General features: G+C 43.7%; 1 protein-coding gene across 1 annotated transcript in view; it reads left to right on the plus strand.

Moving 5' to 3' along the window:
• The window catches only part of LOC147432606 (uncharacterized), a 42327-nt gene extending 24510 nt beyond the window's left edge, over positions 1-17817 (plus strand). The window contains exons 2-7 of the mRNA XM_086492480.1: positions 11846-11942; positions 12018-12133; positions 12514-12558; positions 12646-12671; positions 17358-17493; positions 17571-17817. Coding sequence (XP_086348606.1) covers positions 11846-11942; positions 12018-12133; positions 12514-12558; positions 12646-12671; positions 17358-17493; positions 17571-17671 — 521 coding nt within the window. The 3' untranslated portion in view covers positions 17672-17817. The remainder of the gene's footprint in view (positions 1-11845; positions 11943-12017; positions 12134-12513; positions 12559-12645; positions 12672-17357; positions 17494-17570) is intronic.
• The last annotated feature ends 2273 nt before the right edge of the window (positions 17818-20090 follow it).

Below are 20090 nucleotides of genomic sequence, written 5' to 3' on the forward strand. Positions count from 1 at the left end.
GAGCCTCCATCTGTGTCTGCTGCTGTGGCGTAAGAAGGGGACGACGAGAGTGAAACCGGCCTGTTCAATCCAAAAAGGGCGGTAGACTTTACTTTAAACCTTGATTTAGCTTTCACCCATTATTAGTCGTCTATTTTACCTGTACTTTCAAGACACAACAAAGGGGAGAGGGATACAGGCTGCTAGATTGCACCTGTATGAGTGGACAGACACCAGATTGGCCCCTAACTTAGGCGCCCCTTTCGGTATTTCTTTATTGTTCAAAAGAGGGAATAAACGCTGTGGTTCCTACAAGCTGCCCCGCACAAACTCGGCTGAATTTCCACTGTTCCAGCCCGATTTCGGCAGCATAACTGTACTAGAACCCTTCACGGTCAGTATTCCCACGCATTGACTGACTTTCCCGACGCATACGGGCACTTTGCAAAACCTGGCGAGAATCTGCAGCACGCTGAATTCTCTGTTTTCAGCCCTGAAAATGCTCCAGATTGCCTGTACAGCGGTCCCCTTGCGTCCCCGAACCTCCTGGGGGTATTAGGGTCCGTTTAGGGCCAAAACCCTAAACCTGCAAAAATACACAGCAGGCTGTAATTCACTGTTTCGGGCTCCGTTTCGCGTGCCGGTCGCATCCCTAGCAAGTCCTCGAGCTCCCGCACCTGTAGGGCTACTTGCCCTTTGAATCGGACGAGATTTCTGGCGTGAAACCTCTCCGAATTCACCTGTACCTGCGGGGGGATTAGCCGCTAGCTAATCCAGTACCTGTGCAAGAGGCTCTTGCCTCGGCAATCGCGCATGAACCCACACAACTGTACATTGGTCAAATGAAAAGCCCACTAGAGGGGCATAACATACTGCCAAAGGGGAGAGAGAGGGCAGTGCGTAGCGTGCAGGGCATCACTCCTGGCACCGCACTGTGCATAAGAGGGAAAGCAAGCACTCCATAGCTCTTAACCTGTGACAGACACTTGCAAAATGAGCCTCCCAGCTATAAATCACGTTTTTGCCTTCTCTATAAGTAGTAAACTGGCCTCAGAGTGCCAAGTGTCACTCATTTGTGCATTTTCCCGCTTTAGACCCTCGGGTCTAAAAATATCTCACCTGCAGCCTCTGTTGACTTGGCCACAGAGTAACAAAATGATCCCCATGTCAAACTGCACGTAATGACGCGAAGACATTTTCAGGTCCCAAAATAGCAGTTCCCTAAATTTTAGGAGATGCTGCCATTATATCTTTCTAGGTCATCCGACCCTCTTTGTACACTGTGGCCACATCCAAAACTGAAATGTAGCCTCTGTAGCAAAGGATTCCACTTTGGCTAGTCAATGACCCCACTTGGCTAACCATAGTCCTTGTCCAACCTTAGTGCTCTCTTGCCCTCAGGCCTGGACTCCCTCTGGACAGTTCCACACTAGCTATGCAATGCAGGGCAGTTAGATTTCCCGAGGGGTGTTTCCAAAAAGTGAAAGTAAATAGATAATAAGAAAGAAATCAACAAAAAGGATAGATAGTAGTCACACGCTGGTGACATACCCCCCTCCTGAAATCTCAAACGTCCTCGTTTGCATCTATGTCGTACATGCTTACTGTCAACACTGATGTATTCAACACCTGTCGACACATATACGACACATACATGCTCATTGTCAACCCTGGTGTATTCAACACCTCGTCGACTCATGTATTGCCTGCGTGTGAACCCTGTCCCAATGACATAGTGGTAGCTTCACACTCTGCCATTGCTTTGAGTCACTAACTTTCCAATGACAAAATGGTAGCTGCACATTTTGCCACTGTCTTATAGTACACGTTGGATCCCGTAACACTTTCGAGCATACCCAAACCGACAGTTTAAGAATGCAGTTACACATGTACTCTTTAATAGAAGCAATCACTGTATCCTTGACAGACTGACAAGAAATACTCACTTCTATAGCACTAACCAAACTTTTGGACATTCCATAAGAGCAATTGCCAAACTGACAATCTGTACAGCTCTAACATTCATGTAACAGGTATTTGATTTGAGCTCACTTTAAATACCATGTACATCATTTGTTTCAAAAGCCATTGTCACACTGACAATCCATGTAGCTTTGAAACTCAAGGGGTCAAGGTAGGTTGCAAATCGAAGGCTTCCAGGTAAAGTGATAACACAGTTGGTGACTCTGCAAGTTCACCTTCTTCCATCCACTTAGCATCCATTGGTGGATAGTTTCTGAACTTTACCAAGTAACGCCTAGCAACCTTGCCTTTCACTTTCCTTTCTTTGTGTGCCAAAATCTGTTCAGGGACCAAGATCTCGTCAAGTTCCTCGACTTCCGGCTGATCTTCAGCTGGAATAGCTTCTGGCACATCACCCACATAGGGTCTGAGAAGACTCACATGAAACGCATTGTGAATCTTCCAACTGTCAGGCAATTTCAGCCTATATGCAACATCACTGATTATGTCGCACACTTGAAAAGGCCCATAGTAACGCATGCTGAGCTTTGGAAACAGTCTTTCCTTGCCCTTCATCTTCTTTAACCTTGCCTTTTCAAAGCGTAAAAGCACCCAATCACCAAGTGAATATACCACTTCACGACGGTGACGATCAGCTGCTTTCTTTTGCTTTGCCTGAGTCCTTTCTAAGGCCACTTTGACCTTCTTGTACATTTCATCCATGTCTTGAACATACTTATCTGCTTCAAATATCTTGTCCTTTGTATGCAGTATGGGAGGAACTTTCTTGCCACCTTCAACTATCTCAAAGGGTGCCTTGCCAGTTGATGAATGCACTGTATTATTGTATGCATACTCCACCAATGGCAAATACTGCTCCCACCTTCCTTTATGCTCTGACACATAGCACTTCAGCAGATCTAGGACAGTAGAATTTGCCTCTTCTGACTGCCCATCTGTTTGAGGATGAAATGACGAAGAGAATTTGAGCGTGGTGCCCATATTCTCAAACAAGCCTTTCCAGAACAAACTAGTCATGCGTGGATCACGGTCGCTAATAATCGACTGTGGCATGCCATGATACTTGAAAATATTGCTCATAAACAAGCGTGCCATCTGATCTGGCTTTATCTTCTTCCTGACAGGAATAAAATGAGCCTGTTTGCTGAATCTGCAAATAATGGTCCAAATACCATCATTTCCTGTCTGCGTTCTTGGAAGATCAAAGATAAAATCCATAGCAATACTTTCCCATGGTTTATCTGGAATAGGTAGTGGTTGCAATAACCCTGGTGCCTTTTGCCTGTCAAACTTGACCTTTTGGCATATTAGGCATTCTCGCACAAAGGCATCCACATCCCTTCTCAATGTAGGCCAATAGAAGAATGTCTCTACCGCTTTAACTGTAGCATCGATACCACGATGCCCTGCATACGGTGGGACATGACTCTCTTCCATAACTTTGCGTCGCAATGGCTTTGTGACACACAATCTGCCATGCATCATCATGAACCCATCTTTAAGAAGATAGTGTTCATGATGTTGTCCATCCATTAGTTGCTCGAAGACCCTTGCAAAATCTTCATCATTTGCATACTGTTCTCTCATATCATCAAGTTCATGATGATAAGGAATCGACACAGCTGAAATTTGTGGCTTTCTTGACAAGGCATCAGCCACAACGTTCTTCTTGCCTTCCACATGCACAATCTGAAAATGGAACATGGACAAGATATTTGCCCATCGCATATGCTTCTCAGATAACTTTGTCTGTGTCAAGAAGTATCGCAAGGTCTGATGGTCCGTTTGGACAACAAAGTCTGCACCTAGCAGGTAGTGTTTCCAACTTAAGAGCGCATGAATCACAGCCAGTAACTCTTTCTCATAGACCTGCATGGTCATCTCTGGCCCTTGCAAAATTCTGCTCTCATAGGCTACTACCCTGCCATCTTGCATTAGCACAGCACCAATGCTACTACCGCAGGCATCACACTGGACAACAAATGACTTCCTAAGATCTGGCAACACAATGACTGGATCTGAAGTCATCTTTTCCTTTAAGAGATTAAAAGCTGAAATCTCTTTCTGTGTCCATCTAAAGGTGACTGCCTTCTTTTGAAGAGCATGTAAAGGTGAAGCAATCTCAGCGAAATTTCGGATAAACCTTCTGTAATAGGAGCATAGTCCCAAAAAGCTTCGGACATCATGCACCGTCTTCAAATTTGGCCATGACTTGATCGCTTCGACTTTTGCAGGATCCATTCTGACACCGTCCTTTGAGACAATGTGTCCCAGAAAGTGAATCTCTTCCAGAAAAAACTCACTTTTCTTTGCATTGATGAGCAACCTATGACTGCGTAGCTCTTTGAACACAATGGCCAAGTGATGCCTATGCTCCTCTTCATTCTTTGAGTAGACTATCATGTCATCAAAGAACGTACCAACAAACTGCTGGTGTGGACGGAAAATTCTGTCCATCATCCTATTAAACGTAGCAGGAGCATTTGTGAGACCAAAGGGCATCACTAAAAATTCGTAAAGGCCAAACGTTGTTCTAAAAGCAGTCTTGTGCACATCCTCTGATCTAATGCGGATCTGATGATACCCACTCTTTAGATCTATCCTGCTAAACATAGCTGCTCCTTCTAATTTGTCCATAATATCATCAATTCTAGGTATAGGGAACCTATTCTTGATGGTATTCTTGTTCAGTGCACGGTAGTCGATGCACATACGCCATGAGCCATCTTTTTTCTGCACCAACAATACTGGAGAACAGAATGGAGATGAACTGGGCTGAATCAGCCCTTTTTCTAACAGCTCCTGTACTTGGCCCATTATCTCTTTCTGCTGAGCCGCACTAACCCTGTACGGAGGCTTATTTGGTGGGCTACAGCCTGGCACCAAATCTATCGCATGGTCCTCGGGTCTCTCTGGCGGTAATTGAGACGGTAATGAATCGGAAAAACAGTCACTATACTGTTGTAAAAACATTGACCTTTCTTTATCTAGCACAGATAAATTTGATTCATCACAATCTGACACTTCACGTGCAAAAACCAAGTACGCAGAAAGATGCTTTTTCATTACAGAAGTAATAGCAGAAGCTGATACAGTAGGAATAGACTCCCCTTTAAGCTTTACATCCAGAATATGAGTCTTTCCCCTGCTCTGTACAGTGATCTTTTTGTTGTAGGCATCCATGATTCCCTGTACACGAAACAACCAAGGAATACCTAACAACACATCACATCCGTCCAGTGGCATGATGTAAAATTCTTCAGCATCTACATAGGACTGGATATGTAGACGCAACTTTCCAATGATGGGTGTCACAGCCTCTGTATGGCCAGGACATGCCAAACCTGCCTCTGCTGTATACCCCATCTCTTCAGGTCTGATTCCCAACTTTGAAGCCAATTCTGGGGAAATAAAGTTGGCTTTGGCACCTGGATCAAAGAAGATAAGCACTGTTTGATCCCTAACCTTTCCCCATGCTCTGCAAAGCTCACTTGCATCTGAATTTGGCTTGTCGCCCACCATATCTGGCACTAGACCAGCCATGGGCTTCTTTCCTTTCTTGTCTTCCTTGTCTTCAGAATCAGCTGGCCTTTTCTTTGTAGGACAGTTGTAAGCAATGTGGCCAGGCTGCTCACATATAAAGCATTTGTTCTCTGTCCTCAGGACCTTCTTTTGCTCTTCTGACTTGCGAGGAAAACGTCTTTTCCATTTCTTTGCTGGTCCTTTTTCTGATTCAGCCGTAGCTTTGTCTTTCCCTGCGTTGGCTGACTCCTGAGTCCCTTTAGGAGCCTCATTGGGAACGTGCTTCTTGGCTGAATTTTTCTTGCCTGATCCTGCCTTGACGCCAGTGTTAAATTCACAATCTTCTCCCTTGAGCAAACCATTGCCAGTGTTTGCTACCTCGATGAGCTGCGTCAAAGTAGTGACTTTTGTCTTCGTGCAGTATTTTCTCAATCCTTTGGGTAGGCCACAACAGTATTTTTCAATCTGTTCTGTCAATGGCACAAACCTATAGGAAGTTACTGGAAGTAGAGCTTTCCAAAACTTCCGATTGTAATCATCCAGATTTCTGCAAGTGGCAGCATTAAGCTGGTGCCATTCTGTCATGACATCTGCTTCGAAATCATCAGATAACCATGCTGCTGCAAAAATCTGCTTGAAGTAAATCCATGTGGACGGAGCTTGCCCTTGAAGCAATAAAGTTGTCCACCATTGTCCCGCATTCCCTGTCAAGAAAGTGGCTGCCTTGCGGACCTTTGAAGCCTCTGTAAAGTTTCCCCCTGCATAGGCCTTGTCAAACTGCTGGAGGAATGAAAGAGCCTTCTTCCTGTCATCAAACCCTGTAAAGGTCGTGAATGACACTCCTTTGCCACCTTCTTTGTACGGAGTTGGCCTCTCCAGCGGCGTTAAATTGTCATATGGAAGTGACTGAAACATGGGAACACTATTAGGGTTCATCTGTGTTCCTTGGCCGCTATTAACATGACCTGGAAATGCCATATTTGGCTGCTGATTTGTAATTCCAGCCATACCAAAATTTGCTTGTGGCATCCCAAATTGTCCCTGAGTGCTTTGAAACCCTGGTTGCATACCCATGACACTGTACATGGGGTTAGGCATCATCGTTTGAGCACCCGCAAACACTGTTCCTGGCGTATAAAACTGATTTCCAGGTGCATGACCAGCCATGCTCTGAAATACCGATCCACCTCCAAAATAGCCAGGGTGTACTGAAGGTGGTGGGAAGACCTGTTGCATAGCCTGTAGGTTGCTTCCCTGCCCATTAGAACCAGCTATAGGCTGTTGAAAGGTGGCGGGCTGAACTGGTACAGCTTGAAAAACTGGCATCTCAGCCACCTGTTCTTGCACCTTAGGGATAGGTTGTGGAGACTGCATGTTCTCCGTCAAGTGTACAGGTGTTTCCATTGACTGTGCGGTATGAATCACCTGTGCTCGAGCCTTAACAGGCTTTTGAATATGATCCAGTGACCCAACTTGCTGAGACGGAACAGGAGGTTGCAGAAAGGCTAAAAACCTCGGATTCTGCATTACTTGTGTGAACATAGCCACAGCAGTAACCAACTGGGTCCTGAATATATCATCATCAGTCTGTGGTGGTCTTGAGGACTCACCCACTTCATGTGTCTGTTGACCCTGTGAAGAGGAAACCTCTTCAGTCACATCATCTGGTCTGTCAGCCATAATTACAATTCCCTGTGTCTGGTCTATGATCCCCTGTGTCTTCAAGCCCAAAACTGACCAAGGCTCACTTCTATGGGAAAAAGTGATTTAATCCCGTCGATGGAACCATGAAACCGGCCTGTTCAATCCAAAAAGGGCGGTAGACTTTACTTTAAACCTTGATTTAGCTTTCACCCATTATTAGTCGTCTATTTTACCTGTACTTTCAAGACACAACAAAGGGGAGAGGGATACAGGCTGCTAGATTGCACCTGTATGAGTGGACAGACACCAGATTGGCCCCTAACTTAGGCGCCCCTTTCGGTATTTCTTTATTGTTCAAAAGAGGGAATAAACGCTGTGGTTCCTACAAGCTGCCCCGCACAAACTCGGCTGAATTTCCACTGTTCCAGCCCGATTTCGGCAGCATAACTGTACTAGAACCCTTCACGGTCAGTATTCCCACGCATTGACTGACTTTCCCGACGCATACGGGCACTTTGCAAAACCTGGCGAGAATCTGCAGCACGCTGAATTCTCTGTTTTCAGCCCTGAAAATGCTCCAGATTGCCTGTACAGCGGTCCCCTTGCGTCCCCGAACCTCCTGGGGGTATTAGGGTCCGTTTAGGGCCAAAACCCTAAACCTGCAAAAATACACAGCAGGCTGTAATTCACTGTTTCGGGCTCCGTTTCGCGTGCCGGTCGCATCCCTAGCAAGTCCTCGAGCTCCCGCACCTGTAGGGCTACTTGCCCTTTGAATCGGACGAGATTTCTGGCGTGAAACCTCTCCGAATTCACCTGTACCTGCGGGGGGATTAGCCGCTAGCTAATCCAGTACCTGTGCAAGAGGCTCTTGCCTCGGCAATCGCGCATGAACCCACACAACTGTACATTGGTCAAATGAAAAGCCCACTAGAGGGGCATAACATACTGCCAAAGGGGAGAGAGAGGGCAGTGCGTAGCGTGCAGGGCATCACTCCTGGCACCGCACTGTGCATAAGAGGGAAAGCAAGCACTCCATAGCTCTTAACCTGTGACAGACACTTGCAAAATGAGCCTCCCAGCTATAAATCACGTTTTTGCCTTCTCTATAAGTAGTAAACTGGCCTCAGAGTGCCAAGTGTCACTCATTTGTGCATTTTCCCGCTTTAGACCCTCGGGTCTAAAAATATCTCACCTGCAGCCTCTGTTGACTTGGCCACAGAGTAACAAAATGATCCCCATGTCAAACTGCACGTAATGACGCGAAGACATTTTCAGGTCCCAAAATAGCAGTTCCCTAAATTTTAGGAGATGCTGCCATTATATCTTTCTAGGTCATCCGACCCTCTTTGTACACTGTGGCCACATCCAAAACTGAAATGTAGCCTCTGTAGCAAAGGATTCCACTTTGGCTAGTCAATGACCCCACTTGGCTAACCATAGTCCTTGTCCAACCTTAGTGCTCTCTTGCCCTCAGGCCTGGACTCCCTCTGGACAGTTCCACACTAGCTATGCAATGCAGGGCAGTTAGATTTCCCGAGGGGTGTTTCCAAAAAGTGAAAGTAAATAGATAATAAGAAAGAAATCAACAAAAAGGATAGATAGTAGTCACACGCTGGTGACATGAGAGGGTGCTGCAATTGGGCGCGCCAAACACTGCTCCAAGGAGTTGAAACAAATGCCGAAAGTGCCGAACTGCAGGGAGTTGCCGAGGAGAAGGAACCAAATGGGCGGGCGAACGGGCCGAGGCGGGGGGGGGATATAGCGGACTGGGGCAAGCGGGCAGGCAGCGAAACAAGCACAGGGGATAGGGCAGTGGGCGGCGGTTGCTGGGGCTGAGGGCGGGCGGACGGGCTGGGACAGGGGCAGCGCGAGGGGGGGCAGCGGGGGCTGAGGGCAGGCGGGAGGCAGCCAACGGGAGGGCAAGGCAGCGCTGTGGGGGGGGGGGGGGGGGGGGGGGGGTGCGATGGCCCAGCGAGGATTTCACAGCAGCAGCGAGCGTGCTTCACGTATACTCTTCCTGCTCCAGTTTACATCATATTTTTGGCAAGCACTCTTTGAAAATTTTGTTATTATTTGCATTTCATCCACAATTCGATGGTCAAACTGAGATTTACAATCAGCTAGCCTTCGATGTCTTAAAGTCATATGTGCTTGATCAACAGTCTCATTGGGAGCATTATCTCCCATTAGTACAAGCAATTTTGAATGACTCCTATTGCAATGCCATTGGTAGAATTTCGATGAGGCAACATTTGGCCGCCCATTCCAGTCGTTGTTGACTAGATCGGTCAGTCAGTTGCGTGATGCCAATGTTGAGAGCTGGTCCTTGGACGAGATTATTGAGATTGTAATCGGCTAAGCAAGGCTCATGAATCTTACTCATGTCAGGCTAACAAGCATTGTCAGGATGTTACTATCAAGGAAGGGGATTGAGTGTATCTTAGAATCATGAAGCACCGTCTTAAGCAATTAGGAAAGAAGTGTTCAAAGTTGTCTTTTAGAATGTACGGTCTATTTCCAGTCATTGAAAAGATAAATGATGTGTCTATGAAATGAGATTGCCTAACTCATGGTCAATGCACAACATTTTTCATTTTCTTGGTTAAAGTTGTTTGAGGGAGATCCCCCATAGAAGATTTCTGACGAGGACGAATCTCAGATCATAGACGAAGTTGTAGTCATGGAGCCGGAGCAGATTTTGTTGCATTGTTTTCACCATGCCTCAAAGAAATAAGCACGTTGGATTACCTAGAGTTGTTGGCAGACTACAAGGAAGCCATGCAACTTAGTACCAGTACCTCACCATAAAAAGGGGGGGATGTTACATGCACATCTAACCCTATGTGGATGTGGACACCTATTTGTAGGGTTTAGGATAGCCTAGGAGGTGTCCTAGTACCCTTGTGAGCTTGTACACAGGACATGCAAGTCTAGGCACTTTAGAATAGCGGCATACCCTTGATTATACATGAGCACAACCAATGTTTGCTAGGTGTAGACACTAGAGTCCCAAGCCTAGGTAATAACTGCATACGAAGCACCTCTTATTAGAAGTTCATCAACTTATTGATAAGTGACATACTAGCATCATTTAACGAAGTCGTGGGGGCTCAATCCAACACTGCTTGACCCAAACTTTATAAGCTATATAGGAGACCGTAGGGGTTTCCTCTCGGGACATAGAAGCAGTACCTACAGTACAAGCACCAGCAGTACGACCATTCCTTGGGTTTTTGCATCTTCAGTTCAGCCCTTCAGCGTTTTTACGCCAGCATTGCTAACGCTCGCTGATTTTCCCCGCAATAGCAGATCAGCCCAACGTTTTCAGTTTTCAGTCATCTGTCACATTGATTGCGGATTTCAGCCATAGCCTCATCGTCGGTTTGCAGATCCAAGCGAGATCAGCTTTTCAGTTTTCAGCCCTTAACCTTGCAGATTGAAGCATCTACCACAAGATCCCATCAACATCTCAACATCTAGATCCCATTGTATCAACATTTGTGCAATTTAAAGGAAATACCTCTCTAGCGATAGAGAGGGAGGCCCTTGGAGGGGGGTTTGGGACCCCATCTGGTGTTAGTCTTCTTCTCTCTCTATCACTCACAGAACCATCACTCAGAATATCATTCTCTTCTCTCTCTAGTCTATTGCACATCTCTCATGAAGTAAAAGGAACCGTCTCATGAAGTAAAAGGAACCTTGAGTATGCACTCAGCACACATCCACCATCAATCACATCTGTTGCACATAACAAAAACACTTTTCAAATTCTAGAGAGAGAAAATAATCTTTGTTGCAGGCTTTATAGAGAGGATATGCGAGGAAACAAAATGTTTGTGAAAGAAAACAATAAGATAAACTTAGATTTTAGCATGGGACACCTCTCTAAAAAGAGAATCTGTGACCGTTCGTTCAGACTGATGCAGCCAATAGCGTCTTTCACTTGGACGCAAAAACCCTTACCTTAAATTTCCCATCATAGGTAGTGGGCAAAGATCTCTCAATAATATGATGGGATTTTGGGTTGGTAGTGGGCATTGATAAAAATTTACATGGTTCCTTAGTATATTTAGCACATATATCTTGCGAAACCATGCCTCACATTGTTCCAATGACAGAACATCTTATGGTTTGGCCTGAATTTCTGGGTGCATTTAGCATTCATCTCACAAGTTTTCAAAAGAAAGCAAGTTGAATACAACAAAGAATTTATGACACATTTGAAGCTTTAGCAATATTATAAGTTCCTTTCAAATTAAAAGGGGAGAAACCAAGAGATGAAGGAATCTGCGTGAACTTTCACATCCAAGTTGACGGTCTTCTCACAGTGTGAATAATTTTGAACATGAGTTCTTGTACAAAGTTTCATTCAAGTAAGCTTCTCTCACTTGTTTCACTCAATTCTTGTGTCTAAGCCATTCTTTAGTAGCTGTTAGTTTGTTTTGTTCATTTATTTAGTTGAAGATAAACAATATAGATATCAAAGGAGTGCTGCTTCATTATCCTTTTGTTTTAGAGTCTTATTTTGTGTTTTATGTAAGTGTTTTAGCCCCTTTTTTCTTTCTTAAGTTGCAGACTTTTCTGACCCTATGAAGGAATACATATTTATTTACTTTTTGTCCATGTATGCATCAATGGCCATTTTTCATAGGGGTAAATTGATCAGTCAGTGAAGGACAATATGTAGTTTAAATTACAAATTTTTCCTTTCATGCAGAGATTTTGAGTAAGATCAAGGCCCATACAGAGGGTCTGCGCTCTATCTATGGCCAACTTGCGGAGGTTCTTAAATCTGTTCCAGCTCAATATTATAGGTGGGCAAGTTAGGTTTGCTATTTAGAAAAGACTAAAATGTTTCGTACTTAACTATGTATGTGTTTATTGTGCAGATATCATGATCACTGGCGGAATCAGACCTACACAGTGGTCTTTTTACTTGCTTTCATTCATTGGCTAGAGACTGGTGGGCTGCTTTCACATGGTGATGCTGCAGCACTTCTTGGATGTGAGCTTCTAGCCTGTTAACTTTGATATGCATCTTCGAAAGAAAACATGGAGGTAGTGAATGATTTAAGTTTTGAGACCATGCCACTGTCTTCTACTAGTTGTAGATTGTAACTCACCTGGAACTATATTTAAGCCACTCAACCTATCTTTTACATCGTTTTAAGGCCATGCCACTTAGCATTCACATAAAAAAGTTTATTTTTTAAAATTGTATTGTCAAACAAAATATTTTGCATGCCTTGTACTGTTGCGGGGATTTTGGTTTGTGATCTTCTTACAACTGTTCTTTCTAATACTACGTGATCTTTAGTATGTGAATCCTGCCATGCACCCTTTAGTAACCCTACTATGTCAACCTTCCGAATCTGATGTTTGCAGTGAAAGATGGCGAGTTCGGACTCGACCTTGAAGATTATCTTGTAGGTAAGCCTAAGATTAGGTGGTCCTAATTCTCAATACCCGTTTGCAAAATGATTGTGTGGTCATATTGATCGGTATTATCTTTTGCAGGCCTGTGCAATCTTTCAAATGAATTGGTACGACAGTTTCCATTCTAGATGCAGTGTCTCATCTGTTAGTTTTCTTTTCATTATTTTCATGTCCTGTATAGCCCTTGTTCTGTCTATAAGACTTAATATGTGGAATTTCTCTGATGGTCAATTTCTTGCCTCCTCTTTGAGAGGACCAAATTTTTTGTGTGACAGATAAGCACAGTACAATGCATTCTGATTCAAGCAATCAAAACTATCATTGTGAACCATCTATAGAAATATGGAACTGTTATAGATGTGGTCCTTGAATGGAGAGCCAAATAAGGGGGAGCACTATTTGATTGTTTAAGGCACAAGGTTCTCATAAATGTAACTTTTGAACGAGGAATACTGTCACGCATATGCACTCTTTGTTCGTTCTCTACTTGAAACGTTTGCAGTCAGATTAGCAAGCACGTGTCAGAGGGAAGGCAGCCCCTGGCCAAACTGTATCTTCTCTTTGGGCCTGATGTTATGAGACAAATGTTCAGATAAGCTCTTGGCTTTTGAATGCTGAAGGGGCAGCTCATTGCTTGCTACATTCCAAAGGCTGCTCAACAAGGCTCGAAAATTTATATCTTTGCCACTTGAAGGGAAATCCCTTTAGCAGAATTGACATGGTTGCCTGTATTGTCTTATGAACAGCATAGATACTGTCTGTTGGAAATCCTTTCTCGACAAATAGGAGACATGCGCCATTCCATCTCTTCTTCATGCCATTCTTAATGACTTTTTGACCCGCCTATGGGCCAAGCGACACCCTTGTGGAATCTCCTTTTTGCATTGGTTGATGGTTCATAGGAGTGTAACTAATTAGAGTGGGTGTGGCCCTTTGGGGGTTTGATCAATTACTAAGGTTGTTGGTCATAAGGTAAAGCAATTGGTAATTATCTGGACAAGATTGTAACCAGCAAGTCCCTGACAAGGCGGTAAAACCGAAAGCTCCACGTTAAACTGAATTGAAACAGCAGGTACTGAAACTGAAAGGGAACTAAAGAATTGGAGACGAGACCCAGTGGCGCTGTCAAGCGGAAGGGTTTAAGGATTTTAACTCAGATCTAATACTTCACACAAATACTAGGCTCCTTTATTTCACGTGAGAGAATTAAACAAATGAAACGAAATGTGATATTAAATGTCTTCAAAAGGCCAAAATGACCTATGAGATCAAATTGATACAATCTTGATTGATCTAATACATTGTCTAGGTACAGAATAAAATGAAGTAAAATAAAAGCTAAAATGAACATCAGTGTCTGAGGATGCCAGGCATTGGGCGCTGTCTGAGGATGTACTGAATCAGTTGCTGAAGAGCATCGGCAATGTCCGCCTCTGTAAATAGTCGTACTCATGTCATGCTGGAATAGTCCTGATCCTCTGATGGAGCCTCCGTCAATGTCGTGGTGGCCCTTGTAGATTTGGGCGTCTAGCTCTTCCAAGCTCAAACCTTTGGTATAGGTGGACTCTGAAGTCTGCTGTGAAGCTTGTTCATCTGGCCATTGAGTCTATGTGCTCTAAAGAAGTCAGTGATCTCCCTTTGTGAATGTCTCCCACTGTCTAATCTCCTCAAGTGACACTCCTTGTGTCTACGTAGCTCTAGCAAAAACAACCCGAGGCATCTTTGATCCTGATATCTCATGACTCTAGCGAGTGGTCCAAAGCTCTCTCTGAATAGACTGTGAAAGCGACCTTGTATCTCATAGTGTACTGAACAATGACATATGTGATGTAACTTTGTCTTTGGCTCTATAAAAGACAACTGGCAAATCTTGGCCTCTGCTGGTATTCTCCTAAATATGCAAGTCTCAATCTCTAGCTGATGCGATGATGTGCGCATCTGACCAATAGCACATTGTATCCCATGGGATAAATGAGTGCCCATATAGGTAGGTCTGATCACATATCCATCCTCTATTAGCTGGAGAAGATGGTCTTTGTAGAAAGCCATCTTCGTGCCAAGCTCTTGTGTGGGCTCTATCCAAGTCCTCCTGGTGTCTAGCTGAATCAAATCTTGTCTGATGAGGCGCATAATCTCAGTCCGAGGGAGGCCTTGAGGGTGGTTGAGACCTACATACGGTGTCATCTCTCTTCTCTCTCTCTCTCTCTCTCTCTCTAGCTTTGGAGTCTTCTCGACAGCTTGCCTCACTAGGAGAGATATCTTGTTGGTATGCAGAAATGACATGGTTTCAACTACATGGATTTAGTATGCACAGACCAGTCCTTGTTGGATGAACCCTCCTTGCACCTCACATCCTTTGTTACCAGAGCAAGAACTTGCTTTAGATTACTTGCACAAATGCTGATACAATGGCTAAATGCTGAATACTTCATGCAAAAACGCTAGGCTGGATCTGATGCAAAAACGCTAAGCTGAATCTATGTTGACGCTGAGGATCTACAAACCGCTAGGTTGGATTCGATGCTGAGGCTGAATCTGATGCTATAGGTTGAAAATGATGTTAGTGAATGGCTGAAAAGCTGGTGCTTGATGGTTAAAAACGTTGGTGCTTGATGCTACTGGGTAAAGCAGGTACTGACGCCCTTGCAAGGGGTGTTGGTTCTGTGATGCCCAAAGGATAACCCCTAGGCATTCTTATATATGAAAATTGGAGTAGGTCGCGCAGAGTCTAGAACTCCACGACTTCATAAAAAAGAGGCTTATCTATTAATAATTGGAGAGAGAGAGAGAGAGAGAGAGAGAGAGAGAGAGAGAGAGAGAGAGAGAGAGAGAAATGAAATGTTATATTAACGTCTTCAAAAGGCCAAAGTGACTTATGAGACCATCTGTTACAAAATGATGAATTTAATACCATGTCTGGGTACAAAAGAACTAAAACAAAGATACTACTACTAAAATCCATCGTCATGTGCACTTTGGATGTCGAGAGAGTATGGCTCGAATCCTCTGCTGTAGTCTCCGTCGATGCTATGTAGCCCCTCTCCTCAATCGTGGCCGTCTGGATCTCCGTAGCTCTAGTGCTCGGTCGACGAGAGTGCTGGTAGTGGTGGAATGAGTGTGGGCTGAGCTCTGCAGTGATAGCTGCTCCTCTGGCTGTCCCATATCTAGTGAAAAGAAATCTGTAATCTGTCTCTGGGACTCTTTCTCTATCTCTCCCCAGTAAACTGTCTCTATATCTGTGTAACTCAAGACATCTCAAGTAGATATAGCCCAAGACATCTCTGATCCTTATAACTCATGACCCTAGAGAAAGGACCGAAACCCTCTCTCAATAAGCAGTGAAAACGGCCCCGTATCTCATAGTACACTGTGCAATGACATATGTAATGTAGCTCTGTCTCTGGCTCTAGCTGGCATAAGCGGCATATCCTGACGTCTGCTGGTATCCCTCTGAATCTACCAGTCTCAATCTCCAGCTGATGTGAGGATGTGTGTATCTGACCAATGGCACACCGCAAACCATGAGACATATGTGTGTCCTTGTAGCTGGGTTGAATCACAAACCCATCTCTTGTGAGGTGGAGAAGATGCTCTCTATAGAAAGCCATCTTTGTGCCCAACTTCTGTGGCGGCTCTATCCATGTCCTTCTGGTATCCAGCTGGATCAGGCCCTGACGAATGAGTCTAGTAATCTCGACCCGTGTAAGAGACATCAAGGGTGCTTGAAGAGAGTACTGGAAAGGGGGCAGCCTGTCCATGGTGAAGCCATGTGTTTGAAACCATGATGTCATCTGAGCATACTAGCATGAGGAATATTCTGGAATTTGCTGGTATTTATGCTTATACTGCCTCGGCACAAAGAAGTAGTCTTTGGCAAGTGTTGGTCAAATATCGTTGGCGTTCACATGCTTTTTGGTGCGGGGATTTTAATAATGCAACTGCAAACACGGACAATACAATTGGTCATTCGCATATGTTGAGCTCTGAATGCTCTTCTTGGGATGCTATGGTCTGTAATATGGGTGTCTTAGATCTATGGGCCAGCACGCACTCTTCAGAGCGGGGTTATACATTTACTCATAGTGCTCACTCTGGATATAGAGCACGATTGGATCGCTGGTATGTATTGGGCACTCCACAATATGATATGTTTGCATGTGATATGAGGATTGATCGTTATTTTACCTTATCTGATCATTTTCCTCTTTGGTTCTGGGTCTATTTTGAGGCATTAGATGTAGATTCCTTGCTCCTTCGTAATGCATATCTTTCACATGGGGCATTTCAAAGTTTGATTGAAGCGGTGATTCCTTTGGGCTTGGTTTTGCTTCAGCTCTTTGCTACTTTCTTCCCTTCCTCCCTTGCTCCCATCTTTCATAGTATCACCAATCTTTTGTAACTTTGTATGATTGGTAGTTTCTTCCCTATGGTTTGTGGTTGTTGAATATCTTCGGGGTTTTTTCACTATTAGTTCTGTTATATTGTGTGCCTACGGGCTGATGTTATGCCTTCAGGCATGTTTTTTGATTATGTATTACAAAAGGGTACCAAGCCCCCCTTCTTTTGAGAGAGAGAGAGAGCGAGAAGAAGAAGAAGAAGAGAGTTTTAACGTCGTAAGAAACTATCCCAAGAGACCTTAAAGATCTAGCCGACGAGGAGGTGAACTCAAGACTTGTTATTCAAGAGGGAAATGGCATAACCAATCTACCACACTTGAGAGAGAGAGAGAGAGAGAGAGAGAGAGAGAGAGAGAGAGAGAGAGAGATCAATTGATTTTTGGTTGAATCATCCAGCCACGGTACGTTGTGAATCAAGTGACTACTGGTGACTATGATTGCGCAAAGAGAGCATCTGTGTTCCTGAGTGACTTGTATGCAGCATTTCGGATGCTGAATCTACGAAACGATTTACTGCGGAAGCGGTTTGATGGTATGTTTAGTAGTAAGTGAGAATATGTTGTGTAATGTAATGGTGCTTATCTTGTCTCTTTCCTTTTTGTGGTGCAGGAATGAAATATGATTTGAAAAAGGTGGAAGAAGTGCTTTATGATGTCAAGATTAGAGGTCTTTTGAGCGACACAACACCCACAAGTGCTGCTGAGAGCTGATTTTTATGTTCAACAGGAGTGCAAGAGGCAATTGCAACTTGTCTCTTCACCTTAATTATACCTTGCAGGCGAAGATGCATACTTTGGTGTGAATACCTGCATTTTTCCAAGGTGGTGTTCTTGACCCTTTCTTAGGGATTTTGCTCAGGTGATGCATATAGGCTGCAGAAAGCTTGTGTCAGGCTTGATCATCTCAAGCAACTATTACAACTCATCTGTAGAAACCAGGAGTTTTTGGGAGCACTCCCTTCTGCCCATTAACTTTGATAATTCAAGACTTGTAGAGCGATCAGAAAAAGTCCTGCAATTTTGTATGCTAATACCGTTGCCGCCTTTGTTTTGCTTTATGGGGCCAATTATTTTTAGTGTGCCCCCAAACGAGAAAGGTCTTTCTGCTCCTGATGTTGCTTGATTACAGTTTCCACAATAGCATCTAATTTGTGACACAGGTCTATGATAGCTTATGCAGCTACACTTTTACTACTCTCTATATGGGTGGACCCCCAACTTCTCATCTCTCCCACTCCTTTGCAGTTTACAAGAAAACGATTGAGGAACCATGCCGCCCCATCTACAGTTAAACTTGAGAGCTGTTGTGGTTGAAGAAGACACTTGGCAACTTCAAGACTACCTCATTGGCCCCTATGCTTTTCACATTGAACCCATGGAGAATGCTTCTCAGGTGTTGTATGCTAGTTTAGCTGCATGTGCTTTGGATTAAACTGACATTTTTTCTGGAAGAAAAGGCTTTCCCTTTTGGTGCTCATTGGTCTCCATGTTGCATCAAAAAGATAGTTTTGAAAATGTTGCTAGGGCTAGGTTGTCTAAGCATAACTCTGTTGAACTTGAGCTTGAGCTATCAGTGTGTCGGCGTACATTGCTTGGGAGCATCACATCAGCTAATACATGAAGGGCAGAGAGCATTGCTAGATGTTGTCCTAAGAGCGCCACAGTAACTCTCCATGTCCTTGGATTAATAGTTTGCACATTATCCATCTGCACAACAATTTAAGCAGTGTCTGCTAGAAACCTTTATCCCTAACATTACTTTTAATCAGAAGTTATGCAAATTAACTATGTTCTTGGCTATTTTAAGTGGAAATTATCCTTTTCAGTTCCTCTCAACCGGTTATCGTGAATTGCTAGCCAGCTCAAGGCTAAGGTGAGACACACTTCCCCAACACTGCATTTGAGCAGATGCACTTTTTCATCTTGCAAGTGGTCGCGTAGTTTACAAAATAAAAAAATATGCATTTACAAGCATTTGAGTTATTGGCAGTTCTATTATGAGAGAGGGCTTTATTGTGAAAGCCACTTAATTTAATCTGTGATACAGCCTTGTTTCCAACAAAGTGTGAGTGGTGTGCTACATTTAAATATAGTTGTCTGAATTGTCCATTGAAGTGGATTGTTTGTAAGGTCATGGACATACCTCGACATGCAAGTACACATGGCATTAGTGTTGTCTAGTGCAATGTCCAAGAGGCTGTTTATGCTTTGCTTCGTCAGTCGTCACAGATTTTAAGCTTGAAAGCTTGCACATCTTCAAAATGCAAAACATAAGAGATCTTTCTTGTGGTTTTGTGCAATGGCTTCACATGCTTGATTTGATAGATTGTACATTCTTTCCCTGTTTGATAGAGCTTTTCTATGTAGATAATACGTGATAAATATGAGATGGATTGTGGGTATTCAAAAGCATCATTAAAAAAGTCCTAAGATCTCAAATAGCGCTACATCTTATTAAGAAATATTAACTACCGAGAACTTGTAGGCAAACTATGATTATAGCTTACTAAGCACTTTACTTGACAAATGAGGTAAATATACATCTTTCAATAGAGCGGTACTTTCTTGGATTTATAAAATACTAAGAAGCACTCTCGGTCATTGAAAACAAGTTGGACTCAAAACTTGGACCTTGCAAAGAAATAGACGGTCAATGAATAGAGATCAGCATTGTCTCCTTTTCTCTAAAAACCATAAGCCATATGATCATGTATCATCTATTTAAAAAGGTGTAAGAGTTGTCAAGGTTACGCTTGTTGCAATGATACCTCAATGTTACCAAGTAATTCTCACTGTGAGGTAAGTTTAAGAATGATAGCTATTGCATATGTATGACCTTATGGCTACAATAAATGCTCTGAAACTTGTATGTTCATGGCTCACTTGTTTTTTCTTGGCTAGTATTCATGAAATTTTGGCCTTTCCAACGGCAAAATTGATAAGGTTTGTGTTATGTCATCTATAGCATCAAGACCATGGAGCACAGATGGGACGCTTAGAGTACACCACGGTTGCACAGAGTTCAAGGGTGGAATCCATGATAAGGTTAGATGGCCACGCAGGCCACGCTTGTGTAGCCTAGCACACCACATGTTTGGTCATGCTTGGCCACTGATCGACTAAGCATCAA

The sequence above is a fragment of the Adiantum capillus-veneris genome, chromosome 20 (assembly GCF_014529385.1).
Source record: "Adiantum capillus-veneris isolate H3 chromosome 20, ASM1452938v2, whole genome shotgun sequence".
Classification (NCBI taxonomy): Eukaryota; Viridiplantae; Streptophyta; class Polypodiopsida; order Polypodiales; family Pteridaceae; genus Adiantum; species Adiantum capillus-veneris.